The sequence below is a fragment of the Chelmon rostratus genome, chromosome 17 (genome assembly GCF_017976325.1).
Source record: "Chelmon rostratus isolate fCheRos1 chromosome 17, fCheRos1.pri, whole genome shotgun sequence".
In the NCBI taxonomy this organism is placed as follows: domain Eukaryota; kingdom Metazoa; phylum Chordata; class Actinopteri; order Chaetodontiformes; family Chaetodontidae; genus Chelmon; species Chelmon rostratus.
In genome coordinates this window covers 6,735,950-6,762,374 of record NC_055674.1, presented here as the reverse complement: position 1 = coordinate 6,762,374, position 26,425 = coordinate 6,735,950, and the positions used below count along the sequence as shown (strand labels likewise).

At 41.2% G+C, this 26,425-nt stretch overlaps 3 protein-coding genes across 9 annotated transcripts in view; 2 read left to right on the top strand and 1 right to left on the bottom strand.

Moving 5' to 3' along the window:
• The first annotated feature begins 122 nt into the window (after positions 1-122).
• On the top strand, positions 123-4,782 carry nudt1 (nudix (nucleoside diphosphate linked moiety X)-type motif 1). Its single transcript, XM_041956178.1, has 4 exons — positions 123-327; positions 450-606; positions 2,073-2,218; positions 4,015-4,782. Exons 2-4 carry the CDS (start codon positions 455-457, stop codon positions 4,185-4,187), a joined length of 471 nt encoding a protein of 156 aa, XP_041812112.1. The 5' UTR covers positions 123-327; positions 450-454; the 3' UTR covers positions 4,188-4,782.
• Positions 3,892-14,986, bottom strand: snx8a (sorting nexin 8a). 5 transcript variants are annotated; one of them, XM_041956174.1, is made up of 14 exons: positions 14,862-14,986; positions 14,154-14,220; positions 13,269-13,396; positions 12,511-12,640; positions 11,438-11,628; positions 11,064-11,184; positions 9,872-10,008; positions 9,635-9,715; positions 9,374-9,534; positions 9,082-9,211; positions 8,923-8,991; positions 7,984-8,133; positions 6,322-6,471; positions 3,892-5,876 (listed from the first exon to the last, which is right to left on the bottom strand). In XM_041956174.1, exons 2-14 carry the CDS (start codon positions 14,173-14,175, stop codon positions 5,796-5,798), a joined length of 1,551 nt encoding a protein of 516 aa, XP_041812108.1. In that variant the 5' UTR covers positions 14,176-14,220; positions 14,862-14,986; the 3' UTR covers positions 3,892-5,795. The 5 variants fall into 5 exon arrangements, with proteins under 5 accessions (XP_041812108.1, XP_041812107.1, XP_041812109.1 ...); XM_041956173.1 differs by lacking the exon at positions 14,862-14,986 and adding an exon at positions 14,320-14,463; XM_041956175.1 differs by lacking the exons at positions 13,269-13,396; positions 14,862-14,986 and adding an exon at positions 14,320-14,379.
• The window catches only part of ttyh3a (tweety family member 3a), a 24,889-nt gene continuing 13,370 nt past the window's right edge, over positions 14,907-26,425 (top strand). For 2 of the 3 annotated variants that reach the window (XR_006007571.1, XM_041956171.1), the window contains exons 1-8: positions 14,907-15,243; positions 15,720-15,931; positions 18,666-18,835; positions 20,673-20,784; positions 20,943-21,163; positions 22,027-22,122; positions 22,846-22,918; positions 24,768-24,843. Coding sequence is in view for 2 of the 3 variants with exons in the window: in XM_041956171.1 (XP_041812105.1) it covers positions 15,806-15,931; positions 18,666-18,835; positions 20,673-20,784; positions 20,943-21,163; positions 22,027-22,122; positions 22,846-22,918; positions 24,768-24,843 (874 nt within the window). In the remaining variant the exon portion in view is untranslated. The remainder of the gene's footprint in view (positions 15,244-15,719; positions 15,932-18,665; positions 18,836-20,672; positions 20,785-20,942; positions 21,164-22,026; positions 22,123-22,845; positions 22,919-24,767; positions 24,844-26,425) is intronic. The other variant, XM_041956172.1, reaches the window with a different exon arrangement.

Genomic DNA, 26,425 nt, shown 5'->3' with positions numbered 1-26,425 from the left:
AAGCGGTGTGTGAAGAGAGTTTAAGAGAGTGAACTTGCAGGGGGACATGTAGGTACGTTAAACGTCTAATATTTCTAGTCGAACATATTTTAAGGTAACACATTCCAACCGATCCTATAGGCACATGATGGGACTCGCGCATCCAGTCCGGCGTTGATCTGACCAATCCGTGCTCTTACACATCAGCGCGTCATGTGACGACCTCTGTGGCCCTGTACGCGGGAGTCGTTCAACGTGTGCTCCTGTATACAGTAACTTCATTCCAAAATCTTATTTCCTGGATTTGTTTTGTGCTTTTCAGCGAGTCACGGAACAGAAATTGAGCAGGTAAGGATGCTAACGCACAGGTGACTGTGCTCGTGCAGTACAGCTGTGCGTCTCATGTTGCATCAGCCAGTATTTACACAGTGTTTATATAAAGTTAGATTTCTTCACCTCCTGTCGGACAGGTGCGATGTTGAGCCCCAAGCTGCTGACCCTGGTGCTGGTGGTCCGGCCCGGCAAAGTACTGCTCGGCATGAAGAAGAGAGGATTTGGGGCTGGGAGGTGGAATGGCTTCGGGGGCAAAGTTCAACATGGAGAAACCATTGAAGCTGCTGCACGGAGGTGAATTCATCTCACGAGTTGATTTCAGAACCCTGAAATGTTGAGACCCTTCCTGTAATTAAAAAAAAAAAGTTTGTGTTTGGTGTTATGCAGTATGATGCAAGGTCCACAGTCCAGGGCCCAAAATACTTGAACAAAGCCTGAATGAAAACAAGCAGGGCTGTCAACAGACTTGCTGGGGCTCAGGGACAAGACACCATCATAGGGCCCCCCCAGCACCCCCCTTCCCCTCCCTCCTTAAGTGCGCCAGGGCGGGGTCATCCATTCTCTGCTAAGACGGGGGGTAGGGGTGTTGTGCAAAAAAAGGAAAATATATAAATATGTTAAAGTTTTTAAGTATATGTTGAGTAGAAAATAATATTTAATTCATCAGGCAATGATTTAATTAAAAAGAAATATGTGAATGTAAAGTAAAATAAATTAAGGGTCATTCAGGGGCCCCTATGGTCCTGAGGCCCGGGACAACATACCCGGTTGTCCCCCCTGTCAACGGGCTTGAAAACAAGCAATAAAAGCAGTTGTGAATTCTAGATTTATTCCCTCTTAAATACAAAATGTGAAAAACAAAGCCTTTCTTATCTTTTAATTGTTTTAATTGATTTAATTGAGTTTGTAATCCATGTTTCAGCTCCACAAAGCACATGATCACATCACAGCTGTATGTTGCATTATCATGCCACAGTAGACATCAGCACACCTCTATTGTGCATGGAAATAAACAAAATATGAAGCTGCGTGTTTTGCATTTAAAATGAAGCAACGTGTGTATTTGAGGATAGAAAATACTTGTGAGTTTAACATGTGGTTTGTAAGCTTGACAAAATAAATGAATGTTGAGTCTGGACTATGTGTAATCATCAGCTATCAGCAGGATGTTTGTTTCAAAGCTAAAGGAAGGAAGTCCAGAAGGCAATCAGGCCCAAGCTGTTTTCTCTCAGTGCGAAAAAGAGACCTGCTTTGTGTAACCATGTTCATCACACTTTTAATCCAAAGCACGCTGGATTACAGTCTGTATTGGAGGAAGCAACTGACCAATCGCACTTCTTTGCATCAGTAAAAATACTTTTAGCTTGAAGAAACAACCAGAGAAAACATCTTCAGAATCCACCCCTTTTTCACAGATTTCTAAGATACCAGTTTCAAATCATGTAAGCTTCTGTATGTTACATCACAGCGTCTCACTATATTTAGCATTGCTGTCTTTCCATGATAATGACAGTGTAAAGAGAGACAATATAAAGGAACAAGGTGTTCGGTGGTTAATTTTGAGGGACCACGTCTCACTGTCTTCATCAACGAATGAGGTTGACTCAGTAGAGAGAAGGTTTATCAGTTTGTGTGGGCGACACAAACCCACTGATATCATCACTGAACCACCTTTACTTGCTTTTAGTGTTTGTGTGAAGTGTGCTGTGAGGTTATTTCTCAAATACGAGCCATAAAATATTTGATGTTTTCATTTTTAGGGAACTGCAGGAAGAATGTGGCCTCACGGTGGACGCTCTCGAGAAGGTCGGCAATATAAAATTTGAATTTGTGGGAGACACGCAGCTGCTCGACGTCCATGTTTTCAGAGCTGATGCTTACAATGGAGAACCAGCAGAATCGGAGGGTATGTTTCCACGGCGCCGCACGCAAGTGGGGAGAAATGAAAGCGGGTAGTGGTAAACAGTTTCCCAGGGTTTCATATTCATAGGAAAATTGTGAAATAACTGGAATGGCGCAGGTGTAGTGTCAAACACGTGAAAACTGATACAGGTAGATTTTAGTCAACTCGTAATATTAAAGCAACATTTTTCTTGAAACAATGACTAATAAACTTTAAAAAAATAACTGTTTCGTGCAATGTGGAGGTGAAGAGGAACAACTATTTTTGTTGTACATAATTCCAAGTAACTAACATTTAAAAAAAAAAAAACCCTGTAATTCTGCAGAAAAAAAATCCCTTTTCACTTTTGGTTCCCCTTAACCTTGACTTCCTTTTATGTTATCTCAATGCCAGTCCAGACAGTCTGGATAGCTCCTTTAAGACAAAATACACTATAACGATCCCTCTACATGAATTTATTGAAACATTTAATATTTTCACAGCCAGGACTGTGGGCACAGAGAGCTTATTAGTCAGTGGGAGGAATCTATAAGTACACTCTCAGTAGTGAAGTTTAAAAGACTGTAAATACACAAAGGAGAGAAGAGGCCCTCCACAGAAGGAATGCAGAGGCCTGCAGTGAGAGTGGAGGTCAACAGGGTGAAGTTTAGAGACTCAGCAAAGTGCAGCTCACGGAGCAGTCAGATATTAGCACTGGACCAAAGAGTCTGGAGGGCAAGAGGAGTCAAACGGCCAGGGGGGTGGGGAGGTTAATGGGTGAAAATGCTTAAATGAAATGTGCTAAATTTGGGGCTGAATCGTAAGTAAAGTGTTTCAGAAGAAGAAGACATTTTTCTACTTCATCCACAGGACAGCTAAAGTTAATGTTTTGGGACACAGTGTGGTTACAGGAGAAGAGAGTCTGATTCTCTTAGTCAGGAAGCTGATGCCGAAGTTCTGTCTTTCTGTTCTGTCTCTTTAAAACGAGGCAAAATTTCCCCCTAAAATGACGTATTTGTGAAATCTTCTGGTTTGTTTAACCGCTTGTAAAGAAAAGAATTATGCATCCATAAACTGTAAACTTAAATGGTAGATGCACATTTTGCTTATGTACTGCTCATTGACAGAGTAATTCCCTGCTGTAATGATTCCTCTCCTCACTGGTTGTGAATAAATCCGTTCTTAATGCAACTCCAGTCTAAGAGACGAGGGAACAAAAATCCTCAGTCCTCACTCCGCAACTTCACTTCATTAGTTCAAATGAGGCTTTTTTGTGCAACATTCCCTCTTTTGGTTACGCAGCTCGGCAGGGAAACACAAACAGGGAGTTTGCAGTAAATGACTGTAACTTTGTAAGAATCCTGCTTTGATTTGCTCATCTGAAGCTTCACAGTAGCTTCAGATGGACCTTGAAAAGCAGAGTGAAGGACTTTTTCCCCCCTTCATCTCACTGGAGTTGAGCTTAAGAAGGATTTCTTCCTGGCCAGTGAGCAATAAATCTTTTGTTTTGTTTGCATCCTTAAAAAGAAAACAGATTATTCTTTAACTGGAAGCATTATTTAATTTTCAATTTAACATTCTGAACATTATTTTTCCTAGTAGAGAACAGATAAAGCAGCAAAGGAGTTTGAAGTAGTTTTAATCTGCACTGCATTAATAACTGTGACAGAATGCAATGTGAATTGATTTATTAATAATTCCCACTATGGACTGGGCAGTGATTGAGATAAGAGATAAACTTGGCCATTTGTGATCCTCCTGTAACATCGTGAGGCAGGTGACACGATTTGTTTCCTCTTTTGTTTTTTTGTTTTTTTTAGAAATGAGGCCTCAGTGGTTCGAATGTCACCAGATTCCTTTCAGTCAAATGTGGCCAGATGACATCCTGTGGTTCCCCCTGTTGCTCCAGAAGAAGAAATTTGTCGGATACTTCAAGTTTCAGGGTCATGACGTGATCCTAGGCCACAAGCTGGAGGAGGTGGAGGCGCTGTGAGAGGTGTGGGAGGGAGCGCGTTCCTGAGGACGTCTGAATGAAAGCATCAGCCTTCCAGATTTCGCCTTTAAATGTTGCTATCGTTACATCCTGCTCAGTGTTGTTCAGGAATTAACAGGACCACTTTAACTGTTCATGCAGAGTGTTCACATGTAAAATTACTGTAAGCTCAACTAAATAGACAGAATCAAAGCAGCAGTACACTGAAAGAAATATCCATTCCGTCATTTTATTTTTCAAGATAACTGAGTTAACACAATTCGGTAAGGATTTCCTGGATAAAATATTTACAGTATCAACAGTGATCATTTTATTGGGTTTCATATTCTGTGCAAGTTGAGTCCCATTACCTCATAAACAAATGTTTCACACTGTATGCAAACATTACAGTTTCTTCATAAAATAAATGCTGGACTTTGTGCATACTGGCATCATTCAACAGAGTCAGGTTGGTGTGTTTGAGATCACGTTAGTTTGTGATATTTTGTGAGGTAACTTTCAAAACACGAGCCCATATGTGGCAAAATGTCCCTTTAATTTAAGTTTGATTTGATTATTTTGTTCTATGTTCTAATAAACATGTGTGCAGACACAATTGTGCATCATTGTTTTCACAGCAAATATCTGAAAAGTGTCCAATCTAAGTGTTTTAAGTGAATCCAAGTGATGATCTGCAGCTGTGATGTGGCCAAGATTCAAACGTTGTGATTATTCAATTTGAATTGAATATTCAATTAGTGATTTTATATATGTATTTCATATCTTTGGCGGTATATCAATAGCTTATAGTGTTATTGTTGACATGCCACCCGTGCCAGAGGTTAGCGTTTTGCTTTTTTTAAATCAGTAATTGTCAAATCTCTGCGATTTGTAGTATTAAACACTCTGGGCAGAGGCCGTTCGAAATAGCTTATAAAATAAAACTGGGAAAACAATTTAAGCAGAGAAAGCAAAGATAAAAGTAAACAGTCTAACAGTGAGAAATAGCGCAGTCGTCCACACAAAAAGGAAAATATGCTGCTACACATCCTTCTAAACTAAAATCTGTATCAAAAATACGTTGGTCTAAAGTTATTCAGCAAGGAAAAGCAAAAACCTTCATGACCGTGGATTTAAAATAATCCCATCCTTTAACAAACTTTCTGTCCCTTGCAGTTTTCTCTCAACTGTTTTAGTGTATAAAACGTCTTACAAAGTTAAGTTACAAACAGGTGCTTTCGGAAATGAGTTGGAATGCATGAATATACTGTCATCCTTCAAGTTTGGCATGCTGACTGCTCCCTTATAACATTTCGAGGATTTTCCCTCCTTGATTTGGAAATGGAAATTATTTCCTCATCAAGCAGAGCATGAAATGGCAGATTTATGAGCCCACTGTCTTTTCCACATGCACGGTTGATGATCAAACCCAAAATAAGTTGAGAAGCCATTTACATTAAAAAATCCTCTTATTGAGTGGAATGTATATCGCGCAACAGACGACTTTGCAGGAGGAGAATAGTTGTGCATTCTAGGTTTTTTTCTGTAGCTCACGGAGCAAGTTATTTTCCAGTTTGTGATCCTCGTCAGCGGCAGTGTTTCTGTCCCTCCACCTGGTGTATGTCGGTTTCAGATGGGGGGTTTCAATCCGTTATTACCACCGAAGAGACATCCAAGCTTTGGCTGGAGTTCATTCCACACTTCTCCCATCTGGAACGAAAGCAAAAAGTCACTTTTCTTTACCTGCATTTGAAGCTCACATCACTAATACAGTGTATTGAAATATTGCTGATTGGTCTGCAGGTAAAGTAAAATTACTTTGATCTCAGAATGTTACTGACAGCTGAGCGAAACAGACGAGGTTCAGATGGAGGCATCTCACCAAAAGGCATATATACTGCGCTTTATTTGATTTTAAAATAAATATTTAAATTTAAATAAATCGGGAAAGGCCTATTTGGGATTCATTTGTTCATGTGAAATGTAAGCCAGCTCAAATCCCAGACAAGGAGATTATCCCTCCAGTGATACCATCCATCATTATTAGCTCTTTCATTGGGAGCCAATTTAAAACTGATTTGACCCTCCTGGAGCGGCACTGTGTCGATGTGGAGAAGGGCCTGTAGAAAAATGATTTCCAGGCGAGCAGCCTCACCTCTCTGTGTCCTTGGACCTGGGAGTTAACAAAAGCCCCCAGAATGTGGGATGTGATTGGAAGGTAGATGAAGATGAGCTGTGTCTCCTGATGAAGGCAGAACAGGGAGAAGTAGTTCCGGAGCTCCATCGTCTGAATGGCGTTTTCTTGCTATCAACAGAATAATAATAAAAAAAAAAACTCATTGTGAAATTGTCCCCACAAATCAAATGATGATAATCAGTTTAAAATTATATTTTTTCTGTGGGGAAATTTTCCTCCAATGATATCAGAGATGAGATGAGGCAGATACAGCTGGGCTCATATGACCAAACCAGAGAGAGGCCCATAAGTCATTACATTACATTTTAATTGGCTCTAGATTTGATTCACAGGAGAACTTTTGCTTAATCTTGTTCATCACCAACTCAATCACTGTTACTGACACCAACCCTGGTGTCTGTCACTGATGAAGAAGCCCTGTAGAAGCTTGCATCATGCAAAGGAGAGAAGTGATCGCAGTTATAGGAATATGACTGTTAGAAAAATAAAATTAGAAACCATGGCGCCTTAATCTCAACATATTACAATAGTTTTCAATCTGTTCACAACTAAATTCCTGCAAAACTCACAACATTCCCATCAGCCTCAACTCTGCTTTGGGTTTTGAGCTAATTAGCGAATGTTAGCATTTTAACTCACTCAACTAAGATGATAAACGTTACACGCCCCTACATGTTAGCATGTTAGCATGTTCACTGTGAGCATGTTAGCATACTCACATTAGCAATCAGCTCAAAGCACTCTGCATAGGTTTAGCATCACATAGCTGTTAGCACGACTGTAGGCTTGTTTAGCCTACAGTCACAGCTAATATTAGTGGATGGATTCCACAGATGTTGAACAACACGTTTCTTGCAAATCAGTGCTACAGTTTTGACAAACATTCACATCTAGAAACTAATGTGAAAACTGACTGCTTTGAGACCTAAATCAAGCTTTAATTTGATAAATTGCTCCTCATTTCTGACACATTAAATGCAGAAACGCCCCGTCTGCTGATGTAATAATCTAGACACTCATGGTCAACTGACAGAACAGTCATCTGATCCCGAACTGAAGGTGCACTGGTCAGAAACTTTTTCATATTGTCACAAATAGTCTTGAAATGTATGACCACGCACGCCAATCGCAGACAAACCACAGTGGCCAAGAGGAACTACAGTCACAAGATGAAAACCAGCAGGGATTCAACAGCATATACAGCAAGCTGACAAATGCTGTCGATTGGTATTAAACCTAATGTGACTCGACTTTGGATCCATGTTTGAAAAGGTGATTTGCTTCATTCAAAGTGGTGTCTATTCATTATGTTCTATAATTGTATCTGCCCCCCTTCATCGAATACTTCAACGGAAAATCAAGGGCAAACTGCAATAGGAAATACACTGAAGCGTTAGAAGTGTCTGAAAATGTGAAACAGTCTAAATTCAGTTGACAGAGATTTTATGGCTACTGATTTGACACCTCAAAATTGCAAATGTGATTTTTTTTTTTTCTTCTTTTTGGTATATGAATAAAAAAGCAGTCCAGCAATATATTAGCAATAGATCCCCTCAGGCCAATTCCGCATTTCATTTCTCAAGTACGAAAAACGTGGAAAGAGAGAAACTGTAAGACCACCTGAACAATTCGTGACTCCAGCTGCTCCACAGATGCCTGCTCTTTAGGCTGCACTGTGGCGCTCATCATCTGCCTCTTCATCACACTGTACTTGTGCAGAGCTCTCTGGTGCTCGTGGAGTACGCCCTTCTCATGGCGCTCACAGAGATCCTAGAGAACAGTCGCATTAAGCTTTTCTTATTTGCCTCAGAATGGTAATAGACAGACCAAGAGATGATGGGAGAAATGTTTGAACAAAATGTGAAATGGCCATCTATATTAAAGCCAACAGATTTAGCTGAGGTTGTGGTGAAAGCCACTTTATCTGCCCACCAGTCCCCTCATTTAGTCTCTGTAACCCACCCACAACTGAGAACTACATGTCCAAGTGAGAAAGAAAAACAGGGTGCACTGCTGTTAAAATTAATAAGCACATAATATCCTGAATTTTGTTGCTGCACCTGGATTTACTGTACACACAACGATTTTCCAAAAAAGTTGGGACGCTGTGCAAAACATTTGCAAATGCACTGTGTTTACAAGCAACGGCTTTACGAAGTGTTCCTGAGCCCATGTAGTAACATCCTTTATACTATCACGTGTTCACAAAGTGGTGAACCTCGCTCCATCCAGACTGAGCCTTTGCAGGATGCCCCTTTCAAACCCAGTCATGATACTATCACCTGTTACCAATCAACCTGTTTACCTGTTATTCATGTTTGACACAGCGTTCAAACTTTTTTGGAATCAGGGCTGTATTCAGCTCCTCGTTGTGTCTCTCCATCAGAAAACAGATTTATCTTATTGCCTTGACAGAGAGGGAGAGCTTTGCAGTGGTTCACACAGTGAGCATCATCAGGCCTCTGATGTGAAACATGCAAACGTCAAAATAAAATCACCTATCAGGGGCTGGGGACCCCTGAAGGTGGACCCAAATAACCAAAAGGGTAACTGACTCACTCTGTACGACTGCAGCAAATCCAGAAAAAGATTCAGTTTTTCCACAACATCATCCTCTTCCCGTCTGCCCTGAGGACATTAGCAAAACAACATTTATTACACAGTTTTTTTTTTTTTACAAGTGCAGCAGAGCAGGTGGTGAAGGACTGAGGGCTGTACCTGCTGGGCGGCTTTGTCGGACAGCACGGCGAACTCCACAGACAGGCTCTTCAGAGCCTGACGCAGGGTCCCCCAGGTGCTTTGTGAGGAGGCCAAGGAGGGGAGAGACGAAGCATCTGAGCCCAGCGTACTGTCGACAAACAGCTTTATTTCAGGGGCAGACTTATTTCAAGCTAACAACCATGAAGAGACACAACAACACCAGGGATTTGGAATCTTATGAACATTTTTTTTCTCCATCCAAAAGCACTGGATACTAGAGAGAGACTTTATACCCATAATAATGAAATACCTGAGCTCTCTGCCAAACATGAGAAGATCAGTTGCATTCTCCTTTGAGCGCTCGGCCATCTTCTCAGCTCTGTCCCGCAGCTTGTGGAAGCTGTTGTGAATATTTCTAATCAGCTCTCTGCTTGTCGAGAACTGAGCCTGGATGTCAGCGGGGAGATATTCCTGCAGCAGATCCAACACAGCTCTTTCACATTTTAAATGCAACTGTTGATAGCTAATTGTTTGAGGGATTTTTTTTTTCCATCGTGTGTATGTGACAAACCTTTGCTTGGGTTGCGATTCTGTTGGTCATGAACTCATCGCCCGTTTTCTTGTAAGTGTCACGCAGCTTAGTCTGAACATCCTGTTTGGGAAGAGGGGTGAGGGGTGTGAGAGTGGAAAAGGACACCGCGTAGCTGGAACAGGAAGCATTTCACTGTGAGCCATCGTGATGATTGTGCTTTTTGTGCAACATCCCGGGCCACAGAGCGAGGCGCCACGTTAAAAAAATACCACATACGGAGCTGCTGAAGGTGAGGAAGGTCTTGACCAGCTCGTCCTCTGAGAAGAAGGGGTGCCGCGCCACCAAGTTGATGAATCTGCAGAGAGCACGTCTCCTCCCCTCGATGAAGTCACGCTCAGAGACGGAGGTCAGGACTGGAGACAGACACCAGAGAAAACAAAAATCTATGCATTCAATATAATAAGTGCAGCATGATAACGCATTAAGCCAGAGCAATAATGTTAATAGAGCTGGTGTAATAAACTAAAACCCATGTTTAAATCAATTTATGTATGTAAGTCTCCCCTTTGAATAAAAAGAAACATCAAATAGGCTACATTAGCTGCTAATAGCATAGCATCCCTGAATCGCTGACTGAACTATGGCTGGTCAAGTTGCATTGTGGGCAACGTAGGCACCAGCTCTTCACAAGAACCTGCAGGATCTATTTTCATACTTTATTTGTCCATTGTGAGTCCAACAATGTTTTAGAATTGCAACGCTAAAATCTGTGGAGTACTCTTTGAATTTACTGCATGGAAATTTACCATTTTCAGAATCATACTGTCATCCTGAAATCCACAAAAAAAACCCAGTCCTGATTATTGAAACAGGAATAATCAAATGTATGCATAGATACACAATAATGATGTAGATCTTGAGCTACACTTATCAGCAGGATGAGAGGAAACAGCACAATTGGCAGGATGGTGGATTTACATGTGTGGGTTCTTTTATCTGTACTTGATGAAGAGCTCTAATTGACACGTTGTCTAATCAAGTGTTTTGTACTTAATTTGTGTGTGTGTGTGTGTGTGTGTGTGTGTGTGTGTGTGTGTGTGTGTGTGTTGACATAATTATCATTCCAAAGCTACAATAAGTCCTTGTGAACTGAAACAGCCTCATTTTATGCATCGCTCGTCTCGTTGTTTTTTTCAGGCAACAACTTTGATGAATGGGGTTGACTGTGTTTGAAACAATAGAACCTGCAGGAATAACAGTTTCTATTAAAACTGAACATTTATTATTTATCAACCAAAAAGCACTCAGCTACCAGAGCCCCCTGAATAGTTGGAGCTGACCTTTCAGTACAGCATATAAACCTAAATAATGGGTTCAGAAATAATGACTCTGCGATGGAGGAAATGCAGAAACAAAGAAACACAATGGCAACTGCGTAGATGTCAGAGTTCAGGCGGAGTAAGCTTACCTCCCTTTAACATTCTTTTAGGTGGCAGTGCCGGCACCACTCTGTAGGCAAATCTCTGCAGCAAAACCTCATGGAAGACATCAAAATCGCTATAGCGTCGGTAAACTGATACTTTATATCGCTAAAAAACAAAAAGGAAAGAAAGATGGTCAGAGAAAGGGCAAGCATATGCAACACAAAGTCTTCTGTTGGAAATTGTGTTTTCAACCCAGTTAAATACACACATAATTGAGAAATGATGCAGACAAAATTCATTCAGAGTCTTCAAAGTAAGGGTAAGACAAGAATTCTGCACCACATTTGGAGCTTTTCTTGTTGTTGAGGTCATTGTAACACAATCATGTACATGCAGTAGGACTTATGGGATCTCTTGCCTGGCTGGTGACTTGGTACTCCACATGTTTGAGGAACAGGCCCTTCTTCTCAGGTATGAGCTCCACCTGGACCGTGTCCCGGGCCAGCAGTTTGTCCAGTGTCTGGGACACCGTCAGTGCGTCTTCCTGAGCTGGCTGCATCCTCAATGCGCTCAGGTCCCTGGGCTCCCCGAGCTGAGGTTTTGGCAGCTCTGCCAAGCACACAATCAGCACCAACTTCTAATATTTGTTCTGATTATGATAAATCAAGAATGCAATGAATTCCCTAACTGTGAGGGAATGCTGGTGTTAAAAGCACCTTTCTTTGTTCGACAGATTACTACGTGCCTCGCTCTATTTGTCTCTGGCTAGCACTGTGTTGTGCACGGTGTCCATGTGAACTGCTACTCGTCCCTTCCTGTACATTCCAAGAGGGTCATGGATTTGAATGTAACGCTCCACGACAAACGCAGAAAACTTGTTCTTGCACACATGAGGAAGTGGCATGCATCTAGCTGCCATACTGGCCACACCTGAAATAACAGAGAGAGCCTTAAATAATCACAGAAGGTTGGGAATGGATCTAACTCAGGCCAGCATAATGGCTACCTCGATGAAAACCATAAAATTCCCCCCTATCATCTTCCCACTGTGGGACCTGTGAAAGAATGCAACACTTAAACATAGCTAAGACTTCTCGACCAAAATAAAATAAAACAAATGAAGCTGGATTAAATTAAAATGGCAGCTTTTCTTTCAGTGTGAAAAAAGAAGAAGAATGGGGTGAATATTTATACCTTTGTGCAAATACATTATATATAAATACTCCCAAATGCCATTCTATTACATAATTTAAGTATCATGATATTATGCAGTATATCAATAACAATAGGTGAGTGTGTCCCAGTGTCAACCTGCTATAGAGAACTATAATTATGTGAGCCAATAAAAAAGTGACATTTGCCCCGTATAGATGGAACGTCATAACAGTGGAGGGATGGCTGAGGTTGCCCTTAGATACACAGAGGAATTATCAAGCTACTCATTACGCAAAAGCTTTACTGCTCTGCTGTCACTGTTACTCTGTCACCTACCTTGTATGCAGTTCTCCAAGAGTTTGGGACTCGGCTGCTTTCCCTGCTGAGCAAGAGCAATTAAAGCGAGCGCTTTATAGAGTGACAACTTGCTCAGGAATCCATCTGTGGAGTCAACATGCTCAGCAATCTGAGAAGGACAAAGAGGATACGACATGAAGGTCACAGTTCCTCCGTCCAACGTCTAAATTCAACTGTGGTTTGCATTCCTCCAAGCAAAAAAAGCTCACTGGACACAAAGGCGATGATACGCTGAAATGTCAGGAAAAGGGAAATTCTACTGAGCGATGAGCTGGCTCTGAAATATTCCAAAAACACAATACGCTCACTGATGTGTTGTACCATTAACCTATATCTCAGCACTAAAGGAACCAAATCTGACAGATTGACAATTATTTAAAGTTCATGTCTTGAACAGCCTGCTGGCTGAAATAAAGCTTGTACCAACTTCCAGCTGATAGGCATTTACACCTATACCTACATTATCTGTACCTCCTAATATTAAGTCACAATCAAATCAAATTAAATCATAGCATCTTATCAGACTTAAACAAATATGTGTACTAGGATATTGTGTCCTATATTTCAAGATGGATATAGCTTTTAAGATGTGACTTAATGTATTCCTATGATCAGCCTTAGTTAGCTTTAATTTGAAATTTTGATGCTGCCTCTGTATCCGCTTTTTATAAACTATCGCCTGCTGCACCATGTTGGTGGTTTGTCCCCCACTGTACTGTGAAGTGTGGACCCCTCACCTGGCCTAAAACCGCCTTGGAGAGATCGGTCCTTTGGAGCAACCGCTGAAAAACTTCAACCTGCACTCTCTCATCTGTCCTACAGCAGATGGCCTCATACACTTCCCTGTAATAGGCAGGAACTGAGCCTAAAAGAGGAACAACACCTACATAGCATCACAAGCCCCTAAAAGTGCAAGTGGTGTTTCATCAACAGCACTCCCCTTACCAAAAAAAATCACTTTAATGTCTGTCAGCAGACTGCTGAGTTTATCATGATCTTATCACCTTTTATGGGACTTCCAATTTTATTTCCTCTCATATGACCTTATATTGTCCCAACACACAGATTACACAGGTCTGCTCTGATAATTTGAAGGTATCCAAAAATGTCATATTTTCAGTGATAAGGAAAACGCTACAGATTTAGTACATTATTAACCGTATCCTGGATTTACAGCAGTGACAGGTAGATAAGATGAATTTCAGTGTTTGCCTGCTAACGCACTGAGATGCACAACTGACAGTTTTTCACGTGGCAGGCGGAAAAAGGCAACACAACTTTCAGAAGCAGTTTGCACCTCTGACATCATTTCTAACGGTAATAATCACTGTTACTGTAGCTCATCGGGACTAAAAAAGACCATTATCAGACGAATCAAAGTCACTCACTCGTGGAGGGTTTTAAGATGGAGCGACTTCACTCCGAGATCTTCATGTACCCAAAAGTTCTCATTGGTCAGTTCACATCGGGACTTCACCAAGCAAAAATATCCGTTTTAAAACATCTAACATAGCATTTTTTAACCGTCTTCGTACTGCAGCACCAAACATAACAGCAAAGTAAATGGGAAACGATAAGACAACGTTGTGTTAAGAAGACTATAAGAAGTTTTCGTACTCTACCTTCATTGATCTCTCCTGCCATGGTTCAGACTGTCATGTGAGCACAAGAGCACCTCCATGTGATTTCCTGCAGAAAAGAAAAAAACAAGTAATTTATTTCTTAAAGTTGTAGTGAGCGCTGGGCAAAGTCCAAGTCACTAGTGGAGCTATAAAACCTGGCACTTACATCTACCAGTATCTAGTGAGTGTGTTACATCCTGCAGTAATCTTTTACTATGTGGAAGGTGTGAGGAAGCGCCGGTGCTTGTGCTGACGTCCCACCAACCCCTGTCTAAATCTCACGATCAGCAGATCTGATAATGCGGTCTGGGTTTTACCAAATACTCTGGGGAATTATGTCCTTTTTATATACCTGCTTATTTCCTGGTTTCACCAGTGCAAGTTCATCTGGTTTGTGTTCCTCTTTCGTAAACCTAACTAACGCTGCCATCATTGACTTCTCGTAAGTTTGAGCTCCTGAGTCTCTTCAGTCGTAAATATGGCATATTTCAATGCCATGATCAGAGCAGTTGCTGATTTAAAATCAAGTGGCATAGCTACGGAATTGGAAAAAAACTGCCCATTTTATTTGACCTACGAATTTTTTTCGTTTGTTTGTTTGATTTGTTCACCACCTGGTTCAATAATGCAGTCGACAAGTAGCTATATTTAATTATTGAAATATTTCCGACGCTACCTGAACCTCCCACTAGCTCCACATTATTATACCTCTGGGTGGCGCTACTGCGCCATTTTCATGCCGGCGAGGTGGGCTGTGTGCGGGCCGGGCCGGGCCGGGTAAGCTGCCAGCCGGGTGAGTGTCGTGAACAGTCGCCGTGTTGGCCCCAGTCTCCCCACACTCCGTGAATAACTGGATGGAGGAGTCGGAGGTGCTTGTTTGAGTTGTTGTGACGGAAGAGAACTGCAAGAGATGAAGTGAGGAATTACCAGCTGAAGAAAACAGGATGTAACAAACCGCAGACCAGAATGTCAAGTGGAACAAAAGAGACTTCTTGTTGTTATTCACCTCCCTGCCCGAGTCTCAGCGGACTGAACTAACCAGCAGCTAAACCGGCTAACGCTAGCTGAGTTAACGCTAGCTACATTACGGGTATAACTTGCTTTACAAACGGACTATTTTTGAACAAAATTTAAATGGACGGCACTCGGGAGTTGACAGCTAATATTACAACAGGATCTCGGCTAGCAACATAACATTGACCATAGCTGACAGGTTAACACGATAACTAGCTCGGCTAAGCTTCAGGTTGCCGGAGGTTAAAGCTACTAGCGTTAGTTAATGTTAGCAAGCTAATAGCAAAATCACTGTTTGTCAAGTTAGCGAGTTGTTGTGGTCGTGCGTGTTATTACAAATACTAGGCGATATAATAGAGCATCAATAGCTTCTAAATTATGTATTGATTGTCATCTATGAGAATAATTAAATGTTTATGACATTAAATGTAAAATATGTCAACATTTCAACTTTACTAGGCAATAGTATGTCTAGCTAACTTGCTAACGTCGTTTCTCAAGCTAGACGAGCAACACTGCTTTTGTTTTTGTCTTTTTTTTTCCCGGATACAGGCAGACTTTCTGAAGTGGATTCCCCTCTGTGTTCACAGTTTCAAGCATCCTTGCTTGTTTGGTGAGTGCATTGACATTTCCTCGCCATGGCAGCAGTGGTTAGCTACTCTCCACCGTGGTGGGTGAACCTTCTACACAGACTTCCTCATTTCAACCTAAAGTTCGAGCAAACAAGCAGTGATTTCCGACCAGAGGACTGGACATATCAACAGGTAACGTTACCTCACTGGCACCCCCTTTATCTCCCATTAAATGACCCTAGACATCCTGTTTCTCAGCCATCCTACAGATGCCAGTATAAATGTTTGAAACTAATGATTGTTTCGGTGACAGCTTGAGTTCACTGTCCTCTTTCAGAAGCAGGATGACTGTGTTCATTACTTCCTCAAAGTCTGCAGCCTTACATTTAAAGCATAAATTATCAGTTCTTCTCAGTGACAGATGACCTGTTAGCACCTGTTCTTTCTCTTCACCTTTTGATCCATGTCACCATCTGTGTGTCGCAGTTGTATCCATGTCTTGACCCTTTCCAGACACCAACCAGCTGGCATTGTATAGCGTGAGCCAAGTTGACCTAGACAGATTTGTTCACATGGTTGATATTAAAGAGAATCTCTAAATTTAGGTCAAGTGATACCTCATTTTCTTATTGCAGTGTTAGTTCTGGAGGGTGTGTAGCACTGAATGTGCTCTCATTTATCCTGATGCCATGGCTTTCTGTTAGGTTTGTGTGAAGGCTATGTCTCTCAAAACAGTGACTGACACAGACACCTGTTAGATCTGACTCACAGGATCCAGGGACATGGCTCTGCGTATATCCTGTTTGAAAATGAGAAAAATAGGATAATTGGCTCAGAATTAACTTCAGATTGCTTTATTGGTTTTTACATGCAACAAAGACATCCTTTAATATTTGTGAAGGCCATATTGTCTGAAATTGAGAGATTTTTAAAAGCTTATACAGCGGTTAATTAACTTAATCTGTTGCCTTGTACATTAGAGAGCTTGTTTTTTTTTTGCCATCACTTTGAGCTCATTTGACCCCGAAATAATTAATTTCACTTATTAATGGAATTTGTTTATGCTGTTCCTTTTTTAAAATGCATCATGATGAGATATTCTGTGTTGCTGTGGTTTTTAAAAGGTTCTGAGAGACTGGGTAAGGGATGTGTAGCTTTCTAGTTTCAAAGACAAAATAAAGGGTTAATTTTCAACAAAAGTTAAAAATTGGCAGACATTGGTGTTAGTCATAAGAAAAGTCTCTTTTTCTGTGGAAGTATGATTCACTGATTTCCTCTGAGTATGATTTTTCGTTTAAAAGGGATGTGGTTTACATTGAACTGGCTGTGCACACTGGGCACCAAACACGGACAGCTGTGACCATTATCCAGCCAATGAACCCTTCATGAATCATAGAAGAAAAACGCTCCCAAATCAATGTAAATAACATCCCTATTAAAATGATAAGGATACTGAGTGGAAATGTCAGGTGGAGTAATGCACATTTTATTAAAATGCTCAGGTAATACAGCTGTTTGAGCACATTAGCTCACTCCCTTCACACATCTGTCACAACTAGAGCAAAACAGACTAGGCCATCATCAGGTCAACTTAAAAAAACGCAATTATTAACCGACTGTGATGAAAAGGTGGTAATTATTGTCAATGCAATGCTCTCACTCAGGCTTCAGGGGATGACTTGACATGTCCAGATGGCTGAGCTCTCAGTGGTGCTCACTATATGACTACGTCATGATGATGCAGCCCTGGGTGCCTTTGAATTTGTCACTCTCACCTCTTGAACAGATGATAGGGATGCGATGTAAGATGCCGTAGATTATAGTTTTTACTGCTGGATTGCCGTTGCACTCAGCGAGCCCTGTTTGGTTGCTGTGCAGAGCAACTTACAAAAGGCGAGTCATTCAGTGCTGTTTGTGTCTGATTATCCAGTGAGTCTGTCATTTGATTGTGTCAGAGTCAACACTAGACAGGACCGAGACACAGGAGTAGTCTCACTAAATTATTGCATTGTCAAGACTGTGCTTTGAGCCTGCAATTGTTCCAAGATTGAGTTCACTCACTGCCATGAATAGGTCGACAGCCACTGCATCAGTGTCTGTCAGTCACTGTGATGCCTCGCTGAGAAAACAGAGCAGGCCTGGGTCTTTACAAAACAAGAGTGGTATGATGGAAATCTGCCCCAGCCGTGAATCCTCAGGAGTATACAGTGAACATAGAGGCCTTCTGTCTGACCTACATAGGAAGTGCTGCTGTTGGCTGAGAGGTTTGACTATAATAGCATCTAGCTATACTGCTAGCTCAGAAATTCTGACAGTCCATAATGTCCATAGTTGTAATATGCGCAAGATATTACCAGCTGGTCTTGTTTAGTTTTTTGTTTTTTGTTTAGCTTTCCATTTTTCATCTGTTCTGATATTTTAGTGCTAAATCACTGAAGAGAGAGGGCTTTGTGATTGTTTTTCATCTGTCAACAATTAGTACCAAATGTATTGTGTATAAAAGAACAGGCTGTTATATACTTCATCAAAATCAAAAGCAACCTTTTCTTTTCAAATCACAGAGAAAGATGGAACATCTTATTTTAGAGAGTTGTCTCCTGATTATAGCGCGTGCTCAACCCACTTATACACAAAACTTTGCTTCAGCTCCATTTAGGACAAGGATGAAGACAATTGTAAGCTCTGGTGTAGCAAAGAGTATAATGAATTTATTAGAGCTTTGTATGCTCCCAGATGAACAAAATAGTAATGGAATATATCCTGCAATTAAGAAGGTAATACATTTTAAGCTCAGTGCTGTTCTTAAAGTATACTGTGTGGTGTCTGTCTCTGTGGGACACTTTGGAGGCCCATTATCCACTCTGTTATTGATGTAAAAGTTGTATCAGCTATGAGGTTTCCATAACCCCATCCCTCTGTCCACCAGTCCATCCTGTTACTGGGAGGTGTGGCGCTTGCCTGTCTGGCCCTGGACCTTCTATTCCTGTTATTCTATTCCATTTTTCTGTGCTGCCGGCGGAGCAAAAATGAGGAGCAGCCCAACGCTGACTGCTGCTGCACAGCCTGGTGTGTCATCATTGCAACACTTGTCTGCAGGTGAGTATAAACACAGGATCAGAGTAGCATTCACCAGTTGTATTGCTGATGTTAGCTACTTTGCATTTACATACCCATATACAAATATACCGGAAGAAGCAGGACATCAGGCAACAACTGACCAATCTTTGTTAAATATGTAAATTATGCCGTCAGCACTGCACACAAAGGCTGTAGATTCAGAGAGAGGCAAGAACTAGTTTGAAACAGGCTTCTTCTCTGTATCCTGAAGACATCAGACCAGCCAACAATAACATTGGGAACATGCAGTTTTGTAATCACAATAATATGCACAAATTCAGTAAATATTCACATTTAGACAGTTGTCTAAATCCCATCAGTATTCCAGATACATTGCCAACAAACACTAGATTACACAAAGACAAAACAAAGATTACACAAGTTTATAAGTAAGTTATAAGCTTCTTTGTAATTCTTTAAAGAAACTGCATATTCAAAAATTCACAGTCTTGTTGGGACTGTACGGCAGTGCTGAGGGAAATTTATATTTGCATGTGTGAACATTTGAAGCACAAAGACTATAGGAGTACAGTGTACATTGGCTTCAATTTTATGTTTTATTACTGTTGAAGTAGATAGTGTGAGAACTGTACCATCTGGACATGCTTTCTATCCTTGAACACTGCATTTGTTTCCTGTTTTCCTCCTCCTGTTAATGGGCCACTGGAGAGCCATCCCGGTTGATTCAGAGTAGTACAAAGCGCTGGGGGACCTGATGAGTACAAGAACTGCATTACAATCATTGTATCTGTGTGCGCTTGTATCCGCGCACGCACAAATGTCTTTTAGTTAAAGCAGAAAAAACGAGTTGTTGAGATCATACATCGTATCTGGGCTTTGTTTTGTTTTGCTTTTGTTCTTCGACAGAGTCCGTGCTCGGCATCGTTGCCCAAAACGCTGCACCACTGTTAAAGATATTGAGATTATTTTATCGTTTATCTTCACTCTGTATTCACTTTTAATATAAGTGCTGTTTCCTCCAATATTGAAAGGGTAGTACAGAGTTTCCACAGGTTCACATCACAGCAGGGAGGTTGTTTTGTTTTTGCTGTGACTCTGCCCCTGTTCACCGTTTTCACACTGCAGACTGTGAGAGGAAGAGATTAGCAGCCCTCCAGGAAGAGAGAAAGCCCATTGATTCACTGAGTGCTGCTGGCTGAACTCTGTTAGACTTGGTCGGACTTAGCTTGGAGTGATTCGCTTATCATCATCATGTTTGATCAAATCCAAACTGGCATAGGATGCAGGTTAGCAAGAAGACCAACAGCTGCGGCACAGGAAGAGATATCGGTTCTCACTTTAAATTGGTTCTGAGAAGACAGAAAGGGAGTGTATTTATGTCACTGAAATGTAGAAAACGTACAAAGCAACATCCTTCAAAAGTGATTTTGAAGTGCACACACTTAAATTGTGACAACATTTTAAAATATTGTGAAAATGTTTTTTTTGTTGTTGATGCACATATACAAACTGTTTCCCAGAACTGTTTTTCTGCAACTTGAGTCCTGTCTGTGCAAATGGGAGCTGATCTCCTGCCTCAGTACAGCCTTTGTCAGCCATAGTGTGGGGTTTGGGACATAGCTGGTCCATTCCTCTGTGTTTCCATGGTTCTGTATGGAGTCTTTCTGCTGGAGCTGAAAGGAGCCTGTTGACTGGGGTCTGAACCGACAGGGTTAATGTAGAGTTCACACGCCTCTCTCCCTGCCTCACTATCCCCCGCGCTCGCTCTCTTCTCTGTCTCCTCTCTGTGTCTTTTTAAGCTAATCCCTCCTCCTCACCACCCTGTCTCCCCTCCCTTCCTTTTGTCTCCCGTCAGCGCTGGCATTGCTGTCGGTTTCTATGGGAACGGCGAGACTTGTGATGGAGTGAATCGTCTGACGTATTCCCTGCGCCATGCTAACCGCACAATCACTGGGGTGCAGAAGCTGGTAAGACTGAGAGCACAAATTATACCAACATGTTAAATAATTCATCGCCCTTCTGCTATGAACATTCCTGGTTTCCTCTACCACAAGACCTGTGTAGTGAATCCCTATTTCTTCTCTCAGCTCCATTATGACCTTGTTTGTCCCTGTGCCGGGTCTAGGTATATGACGGCACATCCTCATTGAACCAGACAGTAGACGACAATCTGCAACAGCTTGAGGGCCAGTATGCGCAGCATGCGGACTACCTGTCCATCGTCCAAAAGCTGCGGGGCCAGCTGGACGAGCTGGTCAGGCAGATGGTGGAGATTCCCTTCTGGGACAACACCAACATCTCCCTGGAGGAACTGGCCGTCAAGATTGAGCTGTATGACTGGTACAGGTAAGACTGTAATCATGCAGTCATTTAAAGAAAGAGTGCTATACAGAATAATAAATACAATTATGCTCAGCTCCTGTCTGATGCTGCAGAGAAAGGAGTGGCAGCAGCAGCAGTCTTGAGAAGTGTGTCAGCATCGCAGACAACAGCAGACCACGATTCATGTGCTACCTCTTTTTACTCTACTTTCAATGCAGACACACACTCCTTCAGTAATTCACTGCCTTGTGAAGACTTCGCTGTCGCTCATCTCTGAGTTCGTATATTGTTGAAAAGTTAAAAGTTACTCAATCTCTTCCCTGGTGAGATGGCGTTGGCTGAGGCCACTCTGGTTGGAGATGTTTTTGAAGGAAAATGTCAGAGTGAATCTGAAGTCGGAAGCAGATGCGAGCACAGACAACAAGGAAGGAGTCCTGTTCAGCATATCATTAGGCAGCTGACTTACCAAGAATCTCAACCCTGCATTGAGTTTCCCAGTTTGGTAGAAAGTATTGAAGAGTTGTTGTTATCCACCTGGGCTGTATTCAGTTTGCTTACATGTGTCTAAAACTATAAATATGCAAGTGTCTTACCAAGTGGCTCAATTTGTTGTTCATGGAGTGGTACAGAATAATATGAATTCAGCAGAAATGATATGAGATACACACTGTAAATACAAATTCTTGTTATGTTATAAAAACAAGAAGCAAAACTAAAAGAAATTCTTTTAGACATATTTGACTGGTTAATTGTTTATAGAATATGATTTTTCTTTCTTTATGTTGAATTAATTATTGTGCTTGCTCTAACGATGGAGCTCTTTTTTCATTGGGAGATAGTATGCTGTGCTGCTCTTGGCCATTTGTTAATGACATTTGTCTTCCCAGGTGGCTGGGCTACATAGGCCTGCTACTGTTCGATGTCCTCATCTGCCTTCTGGTGCTGTTTGGCCTCATTCGCAACTCCAAGGGAACGCTTATAGGGTGAGTCTCATCACGAGTTCATGCACTTCAGGGAGAATGATTCTGCTCTGGGAAATTATTTTAGCTGTTGTCGCAGAATGAGAGGCAGTTTCTGTACATGAAGCCTTCAACTGATCAGGGCCACCTTGTCATTACAGTTTAGTCAGGATGAATTCATGCTCCATAAAATTTCAGCACAGTCAAAACTCATTTAGCATAAGCATCACGCCCTGATACCCTAATGACACAGATTTTTGGTTACTGTTTATATTAAATGGAGCAGCAATTAAAAGGCTGTTTGCATTTTATAGGCACTGAAAATAATGCAGTAAATGCAATGGTCTGCCAAAGGAACTGATATTCACACTAAGTCATCATGTCATTTAAACCACTTAGTCCTTTTTTTTCCTTTAATGCAAGATAATGGCAAAAAGTACCACTATGCCAAATATGTAATCACACAATTCATTTGTGCAGATTGCAGTATTGCAGTGCTCTTTCTCTCTGTGCAACCCAAATGTGCACAATTTCAACACAGTGTTTAGAGTTGAGATCAGTGTTTTGGTTACAAAAGAAAAGTGGTCCAATGTGATATATGAGCAGGCTTGACACATACGAAAGGACCAACTTAACTAGCTTTAACATATCTCCCTCTGCACCGTATAGATTGTTGTTGTACATATGAATAGTGTTGCTTTAACACTGCAGGTTAAGGGTACTTGAACCTTCTCTCACTCTCCCCAGGGTGTGCTTGTTCGGTGTAGTGGCTCTGGTAATCAGCTGGCTCTCCCTGGGGCTCGAGTTGGCCGTCTCTGCGGTAAGTGTCTCCATCAGAGCATGATCCTGTTTTCCAGGTGGGGCTGTACAGTTCATTATGTATAATTGGATAACGCGATTTCCGTGTGTGCAGCCAGTGACTGCAGAATTTGGCCTTTGTAGGGGCATTTTATTTCTCAACACCTGTATGATGTAATGCAAGGCAATATATACAACTTAAAGATCCCCTCTTGACATATAAAAATATTGTGCTTTGAATAATAATTTGTGTTTTTCTCCCCAAAAAAGTCCAAGCTTTGTTAAAATCCTTAAAATGCCATCTCCTCCTCTTTTCCTGCTCAATGAATAAAACAGAGTCTATAAATATGAAAATATTGTTCATCTCAGAAGTTTAACTGCTGGATGCAAGATGTCACCTCCTTTACTGAATTGTACAGTGGTCCTTCCTTGGATCCAAATTAGCTTGGATGTCACAAATCATTGTCATTGTCACATGTCTTAAACTCAGATTTAAGGTGAGCACAGAGAAACTTTCCCTTTTTAACAGTTGAGTGTAAAAACAGAACTCTAGTGTCAAACTGTTCACTCACACCTTTCTGCATGGTGAAGCTCAAAAATCCAAGTTCAGTAACAGTAAGCAAAACACACGTTTGAGTGGAAGGGGCTTTAATTAGAATATTCAGGGTTTTTAACCCCTATATTAGTCATGATGAGAAGTATGTGCTTCATAAATGCTGTATTCATACAGAATTGTTGTATTTGGTTGCATTACAATTACAGCGTTTCCCAGAAATCCTTAAGATTTATGGTAGTGAGACCTGTGATCACAAGCCAAATAACTGACAGTTAGCAAAGTCCCACACTCCTTAGTTACTGTTACTCCATTCTCACGCTTCACATAATAGGTTACAGTGATAACGTTGGCAAAGTTAGCATTGAAATTTGCAGTAATTTTTCAAACGCTGTGTCTTTAATTCCTCACAGAAGTAAACAAAAGCAGGCTTCTCATTTCCAGCCGACGACTATGGATTTTGTCAGCAAAAAACAATGACTCGTGCTCACATTTGACACAAGAACTTGTTAGCGCCGTACATGATATAAAGCTAAAAGAACATCAAAAATGTAGGCTAATTAAAATGTTATTTGTTCTAATGCAACCATTGAATTGTCAGGATGCTTACTATAGAAGAAACACATACTTGGACAGTACAGTGGTTAGAGTCATGCTATATTGCTCGCATTTTGAAACTTTTACAAGAGAGAAGGATGTCAGGATATGAGGAACAAACAATGAGTTTGGGAAATGCTTTGATGTCTAACATAAATTTGGATGGAGCTGTTGGTGTGTGAACTACCCCAAAACAAATAAAGACTCTAAATTCTCATATCGTTGCATCTTGGCTCACAGATTTACATACCTACGAACAGTGGATGTGTCAAACTGGTAGAAATCAAGTATCACCTTCTTAGAGCCTCACACACATCACATCAACATGTAGAAAAATGTGAAGCTTGACAGGCCTGCTGATGCCTAGTTACAGTTACTAAGCCATGATTGGACAATTGTTATTCAGAGGAGGGATTAAGCAAAGGGTCAATTGGGATTAGCATCGTAGCCATAATTTTGCAGCACTTGTTAGCTGAACAGTAAAGCAGATAATTTGGCTGCCTTACAGAAGACAACCCCTGCTTAACTGATGCTTGATTTCACTTGTGTGATGATTCACTGTCAGCCAGTCCCACTGAGAAAGTGTTTTAAAGCTGCAGTCATTTATTTGCATCTAGGGTGTCATTGAAGTCATCTGACACCTGTGTTCTAAGTTTGCAATGAAAATGTCACTACAGCTATGCTTCTTCATTTTTAAGTCTTTCATTTCTCGTTTTTCTAGACCTCCAGTGACTTCTGTGTTGCACCTGATACATATGTCACCAAAGTGGCCAGCCAGTATGGACTCATCAATCAAGGTATGAATCACATACACCAGGTACCATTCATATGGTACTAAAGCTCAGACAGCTCTTTAAAATGGTGAATATTAGTCATCTCAAACTGGAGGACACGTCAGCCTGAATTGATCTCCTCCCCCTTCCTGGTCTCAATACTGTGATTATTGTGCAGCAGTGATGCGACATTGTTCCAAAGATAGGGGCTTGCTCTTGTTAGCGGACCATGAAAAAGCCTCTAAAAATGACTGTCACATCTGCAGCAGGGTCAAGAGGGCGATGGGTTGCCGTTTTTTAGCAGTGCAGAAGCCTCTCTAACGTGTCTCTTTTGGGAATTGCCCAATCTGTCCCGTGATGGGATGCGTGTAAGGGAAAAAATTATTGTGTGTCTGTGAAGCAAGTGTATGAGGGAGATAAGAGCAGTGGAGAAGAGGATCAGAAACACCATGCATTTCCTGCATCCGTTGTCAGTCTCTACAAAAAAAGAGAAAAGCCGGTGCTCAGAAATAAAGACACAGAGGACTTTCTGCCTGCTTGATGTGCTTTTATTTCCAACATCATCTATACATTTAATCTTTTTTGCCTTCTTCTTTAAAATATAGTGATTGCTGAATACACAAACCAAGCTTTTGGTTAGTCATGGCATGACATCTGCTGTACATGTTGGGATTTCATCTGAACCATGGGCACCAACTTACTCTGTGCACTAAACTGTATTGTGCTGCAGCCATGAAGCTATAATTTGTCTCGGGGCTAATTCATGCAGTATGGGGGTTTCAGTTCTATTTTTATGCCTCCATGCTGGCAACAGCCATGGTTGGAGGCATTCTGTGTTCGGGTTGCCAGTCCATCCGTCAGTCCCATTCTCATGAAGGCGATATCTCAGGAACGCCTTCAGGGAATTTCTTCAAATTTGGCACAAATGCTCAGTTGTTCTCAAGGTTGAACTGATTTGAAATTGGTGATCATATGTCACTGTGACCACAGAAAGCACATTTCATAACTCAAATATTCATGTTAATTATGACTAAATTAAATATCCAAAAAGGGCAAAAGTTCTTCATTGTGACATCATAAATTCTGCAAAAACTACTGTATTTTCTGGCCAACACCGTAACTCAGGAACAGAACGGCAGATTGTGACCATATTTCACATTCGGTCAGACACTGAATTGGTGACACTAATCTTGATTGTCCACCTTGAAACTGTGCTGATTGTACAGACCTTCTGTGCTGCCAGGTTGAAAGTGTGTGTGAAGCATCCATGTTTTAGAATTCATAGCTCCTTTGCAGCAACATCCATATTTGAGTCATTGTAGTTCACCACAAGCTCGTTGGTTTTGAGCTTCAGGTGATTGTTGTTGCACCATGTGATGAAGCTCTCTATGAGTCCTCTGTGTTCCTCTGTAAAAATAGTCTCTAAGTGAAGAAAGCAGGTTTATTAAATTCCTTCAAAGTCTTCACTACAAATATTATACATGTCTGGACACAGATGTAAGCTGCAACTTGGTAATTCTAGTTTTCCCCTGTAACATGGTAACTATTCAGCCATTGAAAGAAGTTGAATTCAGATTATCGCAATTATGCTAATATTTAATGGGAA

What these genes read in the sequence shown, in the direction of transcription:
- snx8a (XM_041956174.1), bottom strand. Translation starts at nt 14,175, where the DNA reads ATGGCAGGAGAGATCAATGAAG. An exon ending in GGCAGGAGAGATCAATGAAG is followed by an intron (nt 13,397 to 14,153) that starts GTAGAGTACGAA and finishes TTCCTCTTTTAG; the next exon opens with GCTCAGTTCCTGCCTATTAC. An exon ending in GAATCGCAACCCAAGCAAAG is followed by an intron (nt 9,535 to 9,634) that starts GTTTGTCACATA and finishes GATCTGCTGCAG; the next exon opens with GAATATCTCCCCGCTGACAT.
- nudt1 (XM_041956178.1), top strand. Translation starts at nt 455, where the DNA reads ATGTTGAGCCCCAAGCTGCTGACCCTGGTGCTGGTGGTCCGGCCCGGC. An exon ending in ATTGAAGCTGCTGCACGGAG is followed by an intron (nt 607 to 2,072) that starts GTGAATTCATCT and finishes TTTCATTTTTAG; the next exon opens with GGAACTGCAGGAAGAATGTG. An exon ending in AGAACCAGCAGAATCGGAGG is followed by an intron (nt 2,219 to 4,014) that starts GTATGTTTCCAC and finishes TGTTTTTTTTAG; the next exon opens with AAATGAGGCCTCAGTGGTTC.